At 31.5% G+C, this 13,772-nt stretch overlaps 1 protein-coding gene across 2 annotated transcripts in view; it reads right to left on the bottom strand.

The window, feature by feature from the left end:
- The window catches only part of TENT2 (terminal nucleotidyltransferase 2), a 73,268-nt gene that overhangs the window by 33,589 nt on the left and 25,907 nt on the right, over positions 1-13,772 (bottom strand). Inside the window, exons 7-10 of one of the 2 annotated variants that reach the window (XM_077139330.1) lie at positions 12,692-12,758; positions 8,463-8,532; positions 2,215-2,291; positions 1,699-1,827 (exon numbers count right to left, since the gene is read on the bottom strand). In XM_077139330.1, the coding sequence (XP_076995445.1) occupies positions 1,699-1,827; positions 2,215-2,291; positions 8,463-8,532; positions 12,692-12,758 (343 nt within the window). Of the gene's footprint in view, positions 1-1,698; positions 1,828-2,214; positions 2,292-8,462; positions 8,533-12,691; positions 12,771-13,772 lie in introns of both variants that reach the window. The other variant, XM_077139329.1, reaches the window with a different exon arrangement.

Consider the following 13,772-nt stretch of genomic DNA (forward strand, 5'->3'; position numbering starts at 1 on the left):
AAATATCAATATAATGAACAATCATACTCATCTGTTAAATCCTCACTTCTCTGTTATAACTCCCCTTCTCCTTTGATCTTTCTTCCAATCTTTAGGGATATTTAGGCTATGCCCATTCTAACTTTTTCATGTTGGAAAGGACTGCCAATAATATGGGATAGAAGGATGGAACTAGCTGATGTTCTTAGAGAGGCAGGACCCTCTGAGTTTCAGAATTTATCTGGCCTAGGAACTCATTTGGAAGTTGTAGGTTTCTGGAAAGTAACCATAGTACATACAAACTTTGTAGAATCCCAGATAAAGCCCTAGATATTCTTCAGGTTTGCAAGAATGGTTTTGGCTGGGGTTTGGCAAACTATGATTAAGTAGTAGCAATATGCAGCAGAAGTACGTGTAAGAGTAGCCTCCAATGTAGCTTCTAGACTCTATTTGAACTCTCTCAGCCACTGATACCTTATTTATTCCAATTCTTTTCCCCCTTTTGGTCAGGAAGGCATAAGCGATCCCACAGTGCCAGGGTCAGGCTCATTCCTGGGAGTCAAATCCCACATTGCCAGGGAGACTTTCAATCCTGGATGTCATGTCCCACTAGGAAGGAGGATAATGATTTCACTTGTGCAGTTAGGCTTAGAGAGAAAGGCCACATCTGAGCAACAAAAGAAGTCTTCTGGAAGTAACTCTTAGGCATGCTATATAACTAAGCTTCATAACAGCAAGCCTCAAGATCAAGGGCTTGGCCTATTGACTTGGGAGTCCCTAATATTTGAGACAGTATCAGGGGTTTCCCCAGTGGTAAAGTTTAATAGTTCCATATTTTTCTCTCCCATTCCTCAAGAGAGTTTGCCAATATTTTTTATTATCTGCTCAACATACTTTGGGATTTATTTGGGCATTACATTAAGCTATACAGAATTACAAGCCCTCATCCCCATTCTTGGCTCCCTTGTACACAGATTATTAAGAATAAAGTATCTATTAGAAGTAAAAGTCGTAATCAGATCTGGTCAGCCTGTCCTATACTTCTATGGAATTTTCAATACTTATAAAAATTCTGAAAGATCTATCTTACAAATAGCACAATTACAAATATCCACTTCTCATTGTTGCCCATAGTACATGGAACAAAAGTATGACTTTTTATCTGAATGGCCTAAAAACAAAGGCTAACTGGATTGATTTAAACACTGGGGGACATCTTTATACAACAGTCCTATAAAATCCGGTAGGAGAGAGTGGCTCACCATAGAATCAAATGCTAAATTATCCTGGCCGTGAAGGGGATTAAACTCTTCTTTGACTAACAGAAAATCATTTAATGCCTATCTCAAATGAAAAGGAAAAATAAAAAACATGATGAATGGTGCTTGAGCTTATTTTTATAAGCCTTCTAAACATTTGGCTGCCTTAAGAGAGCGGATCAGCAATAAATGATGAAAGCTTTTTTAATACAAAAATGAATATGGAAAAATTGTCTGAAATAAAAAATACATTGATGCTTCTTTTAATGTTTTCCAGTAAATAACATTTTAAAAACATTTGTTCAAAGAACAATACGAGAAACATGTTTTTTACAGGCCTTAGAAAGAACTTTTAAAAATAATGCTATTTGAAGACAGGGTCAAACAGGGAAGAGACCATGATGAAGTTTAACTGCATTTCATTTTTTAAGATTGGGAGAAAAATGATCATAATACTTACTTTGTAAATAGTGCAAAACCATCAATACAAGACTATAGCTGCTTAAAGTACCACGACTGGCATCATTTATTTCATGGTGATTCGCCCACTTCTTAATCACCAGTACTAATGGACGAACTCGATTTTCAACTGAAAGTAAAATTAAAACTTAAAAATGATAAGCAGGTATTACAGTTACACTGAAAGTTTACATAATTTCCCAACTCCATGCCAATACAAAAAGCAGGCTGCCTCCCTGTGTATTAAATAAATCTGTATTTACCATAAATGTGTCTTACTTCTACAACTTACCTTAGTTAACTTTTAAAAATTACCAATTATTGAAATTCATTTGATTTACCCATGACTCTGGTGGTATTACTTTAAGGTAGCACTATATTATGCAAATAAGAAATTAAGACACATTCCTTCAACACACCTAAGTAGATATCACTATTACTACAAACACCTTTAAAGTAAGGAATGAAGGGAAACTAGAGAAACTGATGATTATTTAGAAATAAGCCAAAAACTTACGGTATGCATAAGTTCTGAGAAGGAATGTGTTTCTTATTCCAACAATATTGTTTACATTCAAATCGAACTCCACACAACTATTTAAAGAGAAAAAAAGACCTTTAGCTCAAGTACAAGTTACTCCTCAGTAACTATATATATTAATACTTATCCATCCAATGATGTGCATGGGGCCACAGTTCAAAGAGCTGTGTTTTAGACAAATGAGGCAATAAAGAAATAAGAATGAATAGTTATTCAGTATGTCATTTTAATATGATTTGGGTATATTAACAATATAAAATAGGATTGCTGTTGAAAGATTCATAATACTCCAAATGACCTGGAAAAGGAAATTTTTTAATCTTGTAATCGTTTCCATATAAACAAAATTATGTGACCAAAAACATTTTTGGGCAAGTTATTCTACTAAGTTACGTATTTTCATTAATTTGGAAATACAGAATTATCTACTTTGAGATAATGGGAATAAGAAGTGAAATACAACACAGGCAAAAAAATAAAGGCTCTGTCTACACATAATGCTCCCTCCAAAATGGCTGGTAAACTATAATATTATGCCAAATTTAACTACTGAAGTCTCAGAAGAACTATCATAGTTATGGTTAAAGTTGTGACAAATGGGATATTTCTTTGAAAGCAAAGATATCATGAAAATCACAATTTAAATAAGTATGTCAATTAGAATGGAATCTACAAAGAATGACTAAACACATAAATAAAAGGAAGGATTCTCAATATATATTCAGTTCCAATTATATCCATATATCCATATACTATGAGGTCCAACTTTTGTACACTGGATTTTTCTATGACAAGAGTGCCTAAAACTAAAACTTATCAAAAGTTCTTTCTGTAGCTTTTAATCATAAAATTTGGAATTTATCATTTCAGCTTTTTTTTTGTTTGGGGACATGAAAGAAATCTTATGATCTCTCAATTATCCTTGGACATTAATGGAAACAGACGGTAGTGTTAACATCTCAGATAACATATATATTTGGATTTGGGATATTATGGTAACAACAGAGTTACATTTTTAAATTGTGTTTGTGTAAGTCTCACATTGAAACCAGTTTTCACTTCCTTCACATATAACAGAGAGAGGGAAAAAAAGCAGAGAGGGAAAAAAAGCACTTAGCAGGAAACTAGTCTTCATTTAAAAATTTTCCCAAAAATATGAATTCAGAGCATGTAATTTAGAATTCTACTTTTAGAAATACTAAGAAACTACCCTAAATATGAAAAAATGCTATGCACATGTCCCCAAACAAAAAAAAAGCTGAAATGATAAATTCCAAATTTTATGATTAAAAGCTACAGAAAGAACTTTTGATAAGTTTTAGTTTTAGGCACTCTTGTCATAGAAAAATCCAGTGTACAAAAGTTGGACCTCATAGTATATGGATATATGGATATAATTGGAACTGAATATATATTGAGAATCCTTCCTTTTATTTATGTGTTTAGTCATTCTTTGTAGATTCCATTCTAATTGACATACTTATTTAAATTGTGATTTTCATGATATCTTTGCTTTCAAAGAAATATCCCATTTGTCACAACTTTAACCATAACTATGATAGTTCTAAATATGAAAAAATGCTATGCACAAAAATGTTCACTTACAGTAACTAACAACCAGAAACAAACCAAATGATCAAACATAAAGGAATAATTCTAAGTTAATGAGGTATATTCACGCAATAAAATACTACAAAGCCAAATAAAAATTATGCTGTAGAGAAATGTGTAATGATATAAACAAGTGCTCATGATATATGATTAAGCAAAAAATGTATGATTTCAATTTTAGCTTTTAAAATAAACATATGCATATGAATAGTTTTTTTATGGTTTTTAATGAGAAGAATTAAGCTTGTATAATCTTAAATATAAAAAAAACTATTGATATACTTATGATCAAAACTATATTTTTTTCAGTTTCTTGAATTCTAAATATTAAACACTATCTTAAATACCATTTAATTAACTATCAAAACTGTGTGCATTCTGCAAAATAAGCTACAAATATCAACTTTGCTATATTAGTGAGCTACGTTACTAAATATTTTCAAATTTTTGATTTCAGGAATTTATCTAATATTACTATAACTGCCTATAGTTTTTTTAACCATTTTTTGTTGTAAAATATAACATATATATGCAAAGAAAAGCAAAACTATACATTTTTAAAAACTTTTTTATAACTTTTTTATAACTAAAAAAAAGTTATAATTTTTAACTTTATGTTTTTTATAAAATTATAAACATAATTTTATGTTTATTTTTATCTAAATTGTGTTTTAGAAAACTCTGATATTATATACTTGGTAGAAATTCAATGAATATTTATAGTCTAGTTGAATGTTTGGATGACTGGAGGGGAAAGTTTAAGTCAGACATATATCTAAAGGTTTGTTTTTTTAAAAAAAATATAGAAATAATTTCAGTATTATTTTTGTAAAACTGGGCTAGAAAAAACCTGATGTATCATGATCTTATCTCTTTTCAGAAAACGTTAGCAAATACTTTTTAACCAATCAATCAAGACATTTATACTCAGATATTACAAAAAAGAGCTAACTCAGGCTATTAGAATATATGAACAAGCCTAAATTTTGAAATAGAATAAGTGTAAATACACTTTGATACTTTTCATTTTTATCTATTATTCTATGTATTATATGTATCTTTCATTAAAATGAAAAATAGTTTAATCATGACTATATTTACAACAAAACTACTGGTATAAATATACATCAAATTCCATCCATTAAAATATGTCCTTGAGAACACATTACATTTCCAAAGGGTAAGAGCTAACTCTATTATAAGGTATATAGGGATATAATCTGCCTTTTAAGAACGAAGTTAAAAATCTGTTCAGAAATGGATGAGTTTACTATGTTGGACAAGATCATGTACACAATAACTTTATTAATAGAGAGGAGGATCAATTACTTGAATACATGAAACAGTATATAACTGACTTGGAAAATTTCACATACCAAGCATATGTTCTAACTCAGGTCTAAGAAATAGCTTTTTCAAGTGTTAGAACATAGTTTATTACACTAAATGTTACAGAAACCATTTTAATATAAACTGTGGGTTATTTAGATAATGAACAAGTAATATTACTTATAAAAATCCATGAAAAGCACTTTGTGAAATATTTCTTAATTTCCCAAATTAACATTATATCCATCAATGGTGTCCAGAGACTTTACGGAAAGTAAAATGAAGTTTAGAAAGAACAACAGAGAATTCTAAGTTAAGCACACTGGTCTAACCTTTCATGAACAAGTAGTTTCACTGATAAACAGCCCTGAATTATGTAATTTCTTACCTTATTTAGATATACATTCATAAAATGAGTATGATGATGACATCAGTTACCCGGGTTCCTATTACTTTTGCTCAAAGAAATACTATGTATACAATTATATTTGTTACATATAATAATAGTAGGTTGATTTAAAGATTCTACTACTTCCACAAATACAGTTCACAAATACTAGAACTCTCAGTTTTCTTGCACTTCGGGATATGTAATTAAACTTTTCATTAACACCAACACTTTCCCCACTGCATCAGAGTAAAACTTGTAAATGTGTGCAAAAAGCAAAGAAAATAATGAAATTGTCTTCGAAATACATAAATACATAATTTTAGACTGTAAACTTCATATAATCTTAGAAACTAACAAATAAATTCATCCTTTATAAACAAAGATGAAACAACATATCAAAATATCCACTCTCATTAGATACTATTATAAGCAATCACACACATGAAACAAATGCTCTCCGGAATAAAAGATAAAGTCCAGAGAAGTGGCGCTAAATAAAGCTAGTCAATCATATGGGCATGGAACAGAACAGATGACTTTCCTTATCACCCATTCTAACCACCGTCTGGGTTAGCTTTAAAGAAGAATTTGTGCCACAATACAGGTATAAAACCAGAAAAAAATACAGACCTTTTTATGTGTAACAATATCCTTTTCTTACAACTTATTTTTTGTTTTTAGTGAAACAGAAAAGATGCAAAAAGATTCTAAGTCATTTAAAAATCTAAAATATAAATATATATACATTATTTATATTGGAAAAAGTCTCTGTCAAAATCTAAAGCAGAATAAATATGTACAGTTAAGCATGAAGAAATGCTCATACTATAAAAAAGGTCATTTCAGAGAAAGCAATGTGAAAACAGAAGCAAAGATTGGAATGAAGCATTTTGAAGATGGAGAAAGAAGCCATATGCCAAGGAACTCAGGCAGCCTCTAGAAGCTGAAAATGAGCAAACTGTGAAGGCTTATTTTCATCTCCACTTTGGTTTCCACTGGACTCACAGAAATACAGACTCAAGAAAATGTAAAATATATTCTCTCTTCTTGGAGAAAACTCAACTTCAAAATGGTACCAATTCTATTCAAATGAACTATAAATGGTAGAACATCATAAAAAAATGCCAAGACTTTTTGGAACTATTCAAAAGTTCATATTAAAAATAAATAAATACATTTTGTCAAAAATAACTCTGAAAATGAAGACTAATGAATGGAAATTAGACCTAACAGCTATTAACATATTTATAGTTAAAATATTTGAAACCATAAAATACTGTCACATGAACAGACACACAGATCAACAGAACATAACAGAAAGTCCAAATATAGATTTAACAGTATTTTACAGTTAGTTTATGATAAAGACACCATTTCAAATAAAAGGATAAATGATGGACTTCTTTTTAGATGGTGTGAAGACAACTAGATAGCCATACTGAAAAGACAAACTTGGATTTATATATCCCTTAATATAGCAAAATATATCTTCATACCAAACATTTGAATGTAAAATATTAGTCCACAAACTTTCTAGGATAAAACATGAGATTTTTAAAATATCTAATCTGAGTAGGAAAGGCCTCTATGTAAAATATATATGCATGGAAGTGATAAAAAAAAACTGGATAAAATTTACTGTATAAAAAATGTACACAGCAAAACAAACACCTTAACCAAAATTAAAAGATAAACCAGAAACTGGAAAAAAATGTAACTTATTTTAACTCACATCACAAAATGTTCAATAATTAATATATAAATAGTGCCTATAAATCTATATAAAAAAATCTGGGAAAAAAACAGTCAAGTGCTATTGAGAGACTATTCACAGAAATGGATCTACAAATAGCATATGAAAAGATGCTCACTGTCTTCCTTAAAAAGATAATGTAGGGTGGGCCGCGGTGGCTCAGCGGGCAAAGTGCTTGCCTGCCATGCCGGAGGACCTCGGTTCGATTCCCGGCCCCAGCCCATGTAAAAAACAAACAAACAAACAAAATACAATAAAACAAGAAAATGTTTAAAGATGTTTCCCTTTCTTCCTTCCTTCCTTCCTTCTCTCTGTCTTTCCTTCCCTTCCTCCCTCTTTAAAAAAAAAAAAAAAAGATAATGTAAATTAAAACTATGGTGATATCACCTTGGTTTTTGGCAAAGATCAAAAAATTTGATAAGGCATTGTGCTGAAGAGGGTGTAGAAAATCAGCAATCTTACTCACTGCAGATGAAATATACAGTATTACATAGGTAACTTACCAACATTTATTAAAATTTTCAAAACTTATATATCCCTTAAACCAGCACTTCCATCTCTAGGATACTCTACAGACAAAATCCCATATGGTAAAATGCTGCTATATAAAAAGATATCTATTACAATACTTATACCATGCAAAAATTGGGAAGGGCAGGGGAAATCCCAGAGATGACAGATGAATTAATTATGGTATATCTTTGTAAAGGAATATTATATAGCTATTAAAAAAAGAGACATGGTGATAGTAGCACAATATTGTGAATGTAATTCTACTAAAATGTACATTTGAGAGTGGTTAAAATGGGAAATTTTCAACTGCATATATGATACTACAGTAAAAAGTTTTTTTTTTTAAGTATAGGAACTAAAAAACTGCTAAAAAAAAAAAGAAAGGTCATTTCAAAGACCAAATCAAGTGATTTTTAAAAACGGATACAGAGAAGCTATGGCATATATTTCTCAATTTATCTACATCACATAAATATCCAAAAATGATGCTAAAGGGTGCAAAGGTAGTTCAGAGGTTAGAATGCCAGCCTCCCATGTGGAAGACCCGGGTTCGATTCCTGGACCATGCACCCCCCCAAAAAAATGATATTAAAGAAAATAAAAAATAAAAGTTCAGTAATTACTTACCTGACTTTATCCCTGAACTTCACAATTGGCACTTTTGCTCGAATCAGCTGAGGTCTCTCAATGTAGCCAGCTGAAGGATAAAAGATATAATGTAAATATCTGTAAATCTCTCTCAAATTCATGGTATTTCAATGCACATTTTTAAAAAAACTACTTACTAAGCTAAATAATTTAAGAAAATACAGTCTTTGAGAAAGAAAGCAAAGAAGTGAGGATACCATCGAATTCTAAGATTGGAAGGTCCAGTAATACTATTTAGAGGGCTTCATATCAAGGTTATTTTCAGAAATGTGGACTAAATGTCTTTATTTAATAATGTCCACTAAAGTTCATTATTTGAGTGAAAAGTATATAGGCCTGCAGCAGAAAGAGAGCTAAATTCTGGTACAATAGATGAAATAAATACACATAACCATAGAAATCAGATTTACAAAGAATCTGAAATGTGGAAGTGCCTGCAAATTAATAGATGGTGGGGGAGGCATTCAAATAAGCATGAGTTCTAAGAGGAAACACTCATATATATTTTTTATTCCATCGAACTTTCAAAACTGCTTTTTTTCTGAGTTTAAAGTAATGCATGTTCGCTGTAGAAAATCAGAAAAATAAAGAAATGTATAAGAAAAAACTGTATAAACCTTTTCCAAATAAACAATTGCTTGTTCTTTATTTAACTAAAAGACAGTACCAGATTTTTAAAAACATCAAGTCTCACAATGGAAACTATATGCAGGAGTTCAGTGAGATTTAAAAAGAAAAGATTAGGAATTAAAAGTTTTCAGTTCCAAGTACAGGTTCTGACACCAACAAACATAGTCCTTAAGCAAGTTACTGATTCTATTAAATATTAGCCTCCTCAACTATTATGAAAAAACAACTAAAAACAAACTTCACTTGAATTAGATAATCTCTAAGGTCCCTCCCATTTAATATTTTATGATTCAAATGCCTGCTATTAAAAATCTACGTAATGGCCCCACCCCCCCACGGAAGCTTTGAACAACCAGCAAGACCTGGCAGAAACATCTTTTTCAAAGCTCCAGAAAACAGTAAAGGACTACAGTAACAGGGCAAACACCAAATCATGAATAAGGCTACTTAAAAGCAGTAGTATTTCATGGCACCCTGGCTGGCCCCTCCCCCATCCCCTCACCAGCTCAGTGCAAAGCTGGTCCACATACCCACTGTGGATCCCTGGTTCTGGTTATGGAAGGAGCAGAATAAGCCTCACGCACATACTGGAAGCATATGTCTGGCCCAATCTGTCTGGTGCTGGCCTAAGGGATTTGCTGTCCCAGAACCTGCCCTACACGTAGAAGGCAGCTCACTGAGCTCTCCTACAGAACACTGCGGCAGACCAACTGAGTCGTACTGACTGCAGCGAGAGATTGCTGGCCGAAGGACACACAATACAGTGCGTGGGACCATGAAGAATCTGTTTCCTAGGAAGAGGGGACATTCAGAAGAACCGTTTAAACGGGAATTTCTAGGGTCACAAGCACATGTCCAAGACAAGATGCATATGCAGAAAGGATCAGGGATGCCCCTATGCTATGCCCCTACGCTATGGCCTGGAGCTATTCTCATTATGTGGATAAACTCTGTAGTTAATACTAGCGCAGGTCAATATGCAAGGACTGGGAAAGATGGTTTTTTCCTTCTTTTCTTGTGTTAGCTCCCAGCATTCAAGGAAAGCTCTGTCATAACACTAGCTGAATAGAAGCTTAAGGAACAGATGACTTAGAGTCTTAATTCCAGTGATAACACACCAAAATATTATAATGTTCAAGTTTCAGTAAAAGATTACAAAACACATAATGAAACGGGAAGCTATGACCCAGGCAAAGGAGAAGATTAAAGCATTAGAAATCATAAATCAGGAGAGCCAGGCCTGGGACATTCCAGAGAGACTGTTTGAAAAACAGAACTAAATATGCTCACAGAGCTAAAAGGAAACTGACAAAAATTAACAGAAATCCAGAAAAGGACAGAGGAACACATAGAGAATATCAATAGAGAGATGGAAATTATGAAAAGGAACCAAACAGAACTGAAAAACAGTAGCAGAAATTAAAAGCTCCCTAGAGGGATTTAACAGTAGATTGGAGCTGTCTTCAGCGAACTTGAAGACAATTGAAATCATCCAGTCTAAAAAGAAGGAAGAATGAAGAAAAGTAAACACAGCCTGAGGAACCTCTGAGACACCAACAAGCATACTAAAATATGCATTGTGGGAGTCCCAGAAAGAGAAAAAGGGGCCAAGGAAATAATGGCTGAAAACTTCCCAAATTTAACTAAAGTCATGAATATATACTTCCAAGATGCTCAACGAACTCCAAAAAGGATAAACCCAAACAGAGCCATACTGTGCCTTATTATAATCAAACTTTTGAATGCCAAAGATAAAGAGAGAATCCTGAAAGCTGCAAGAGAGAAGCAACACATAACAGACATGGGAGCTTAAATAAGATTAAGTACCAATTTCTCATAAGAAACCATACATGCAAAAGGCAGTAGGAAGACATATTTAAAGTGTTGAAAACAAACACAAAAAAATTGCCAACCAAGAATTCTGTGTCCAGCAAAAACAGTCTTTCAAAACCTCTGGAAGAATTAAGACATTCCAAGATATGCAAAAGCTGAGAGTCAGCCCCACTAGACCAGCCCTACAAGAAGTGCTGAAGGAAGTTCTGCAGATTGAAAGGAAAGTAGCTAGACAAATAACAAAAGCCACATAAGAAAAGTAAAAATCTATAGCTTTATATTACATAGGTAAACATAAATACTAGTACTATTGTACTTTTTATTTGTAACTCTACTGTTTCACCTCCTAAAGGATCTAAAAGGCAAATGCAAAAAAGTAACGATAAATTAAAATAAATAAAATCCACCTAAAAAAGAAGAAATTAAAAAAAAGAAAAGAAAAAATAAATCCACCTAATAATGGTAGCAATTGGGAATGTAATTAACACTAAGTTGTATATTTGAAAGTAAATAAAATGACATAATTTGTTATATATATGTTACTACAATAAAAACTAAAAAAAAAAAAAAAAAAAAAAAAAAAAAAAAATGCACAGCACAAAGAGTGAATCCCAATGTAAACCATGGACCAGAGTTAGTAATATAATTATAATAATTTTTAATTAATTAAAAATTAATTAATAAAGGTACCACACTTACGCAAAATAGGAAAAACCCTGAGCATGAGGTTAGAATATAGGGACTCTGTACTTTTTGCATGATTTTTCTGTAAATATGTGCTCTAATAAAAAAAAATTTTTAACTCACCTATGGGATGAATTTCTATTATTATTTTACATTTTTTTCTCATTATTTTATAGATCAGAAAACCAAAGTACACTATATTATAATCACTTAATCTATTTCTCTCCCACAAAAGATATAAGCTGTTCAAGGGCAGTAATTGAGTTACTTGACTTTGTATTTCCTAGCTCAAAGCCTGACACATAAGAAGTACATGTTAAATAAATGGACAAATGTCTTTCCAACCTTATAATTAGAGTGAATGCAACTATAATGTCTTTCTAACATTTTAGTTAGTTGTGGACTTTTCAAATAAATTATTGAGATGGTTTTAACACATGAATTAAAATCTGCTTAGTGCAGGAGACCCAGGTTTGATTCCTGGACCATGCACCACTGCCCCCCACCAAAAAAAAATCAGCTTAGAATCAGGTTATTCAAAGAACAAAAAAGATTATAAAATGGTCTAGTCAATACTTTCGCTTTCTGTTAGAGTAATATATTTGGGCTTCATGTTCAGTGATAGTATTTTTAAAACGAGTAAAGATGCATTTTAATGCAAAACAGATGGAATTCTCCCTTCCTCATATGAATGGCTATGGTACTTTATCTATATACTCTTTTGGTGCTTTTCAGATACTGTGCATTATAGCTATTTGAACTCTTGTCTTAGTTCCCCTAACACTGTTTAATCTTTTGAGAAAAAGGACTAGACTTATATATCTTTGAACGCCCCCACTACATTCAGTGGAATATCTCGCAACCAAGCTCAATAAGGATTTGTTGAGTAAATGGTAACTTGTTTTTACTCAAAAATCAAAAGGAATCTATTTGGAAAAAAGGATCTACGTTATACCTATCCTAACCAGTAAATAAATAATTCTTACCAGAAAATAAAATGAGAGATTTTAAATGAATAGTTAGATCAGATGACATATGAACTTGAGGCATATCAGACTTACAAAGTCTAGTACAGAAGTGTTTATGGACTAAGGTGAGTATGTGCCGTGCTTCAGTCTTCTGATTTACCTGAAAAAAACACTGAAAAGTTAAAAAATAAAGCGTTTTCTCATTATTGTTCTAAATTTAGTGTTTCATATTCTCAAAGTATCTCAATAAAAAAGAACAACAAAAGCATATTTTTCTTTGGAATTATTTTTTCAATATATACTAAACTACATTATAAAGTCAACTTCAACACTTTTTCACATCAATATTTTTAAATGAAGTTCTGATTTTAAACTTAGAGCCCAAATTTAAAGAAATGCTAAAATAACCACATATGCCATTTTTTTCTTCAGTACACATGTACAAAAAGTAATCTCTCAAAAAAATGCACAGAATTTCAACTTCTTGTAACATCTTATTCCCTATCTGGATTGTGACCTGCTTAAGAATAAGGTCCATGTCTATGATATGAGTCTTGAAGTGAGTGTCAGCTTATATATAATCTGTAACAACATGATTCAGATCTGTGAATAAATCTAGAAGATTAATGGGATATACCTGAAAGTAGTCTAATTGCATGAGAGGAAGTTTTAACTAAAATCCTCATTTTCTCCCCTGTGTTTATTTGTCTGAGGCTTTTATTCTTTTTACTTCTTTATATGATTTCAAAGCCTGGAAAAACACCAAAGCTTCTTTTTTAGAATAAATCTCTTTTTAATTTTCAATAATTATAAGCAATTTTGGTTGGTGGAATAATGGAAATAGCAAAAATATGTATTACCATTCAATGCTTTTTTGTATTTTTAAAGGCTTGGAACATATTAAAACATACTAAAGTTACATGAACTTAATTTAATCTTTGGTAATTCAGAAGAGACCTCAGGATCTTAAAGACTGCTTCAGACTGGTTTAATGAACATTAATTATTGTGATATTAAAGATACAAGGAGTATCAGTAAACAATTGAGCATATCACTAAAATCACTAAATAACAAAATTTGGTTGCTAAGTAAAAATAAAAAGAAACAGTATCAAGATAGAGAAAAATATATTAAATTAAATAAATGACAGTTTTATTTTTAAATTTCAATGAAA

The sequence above is a fragment of the Tamandua tetradactyla genome, chromosome 21, assembly GCF_023851605.1.
Source record: "Tamandua tetradactyla isolate mTamTet1 chromosome 21, mTamTet1.pri, whole genome shotgun sequence".
Taxonomy (NCBI): domain Eukaryota; kingdom Metazoa; phylum Chordata; class Mammalia; order Pilosa; family Myrmecophagidae; genus Tamandua; species Tamandua tetradactyla.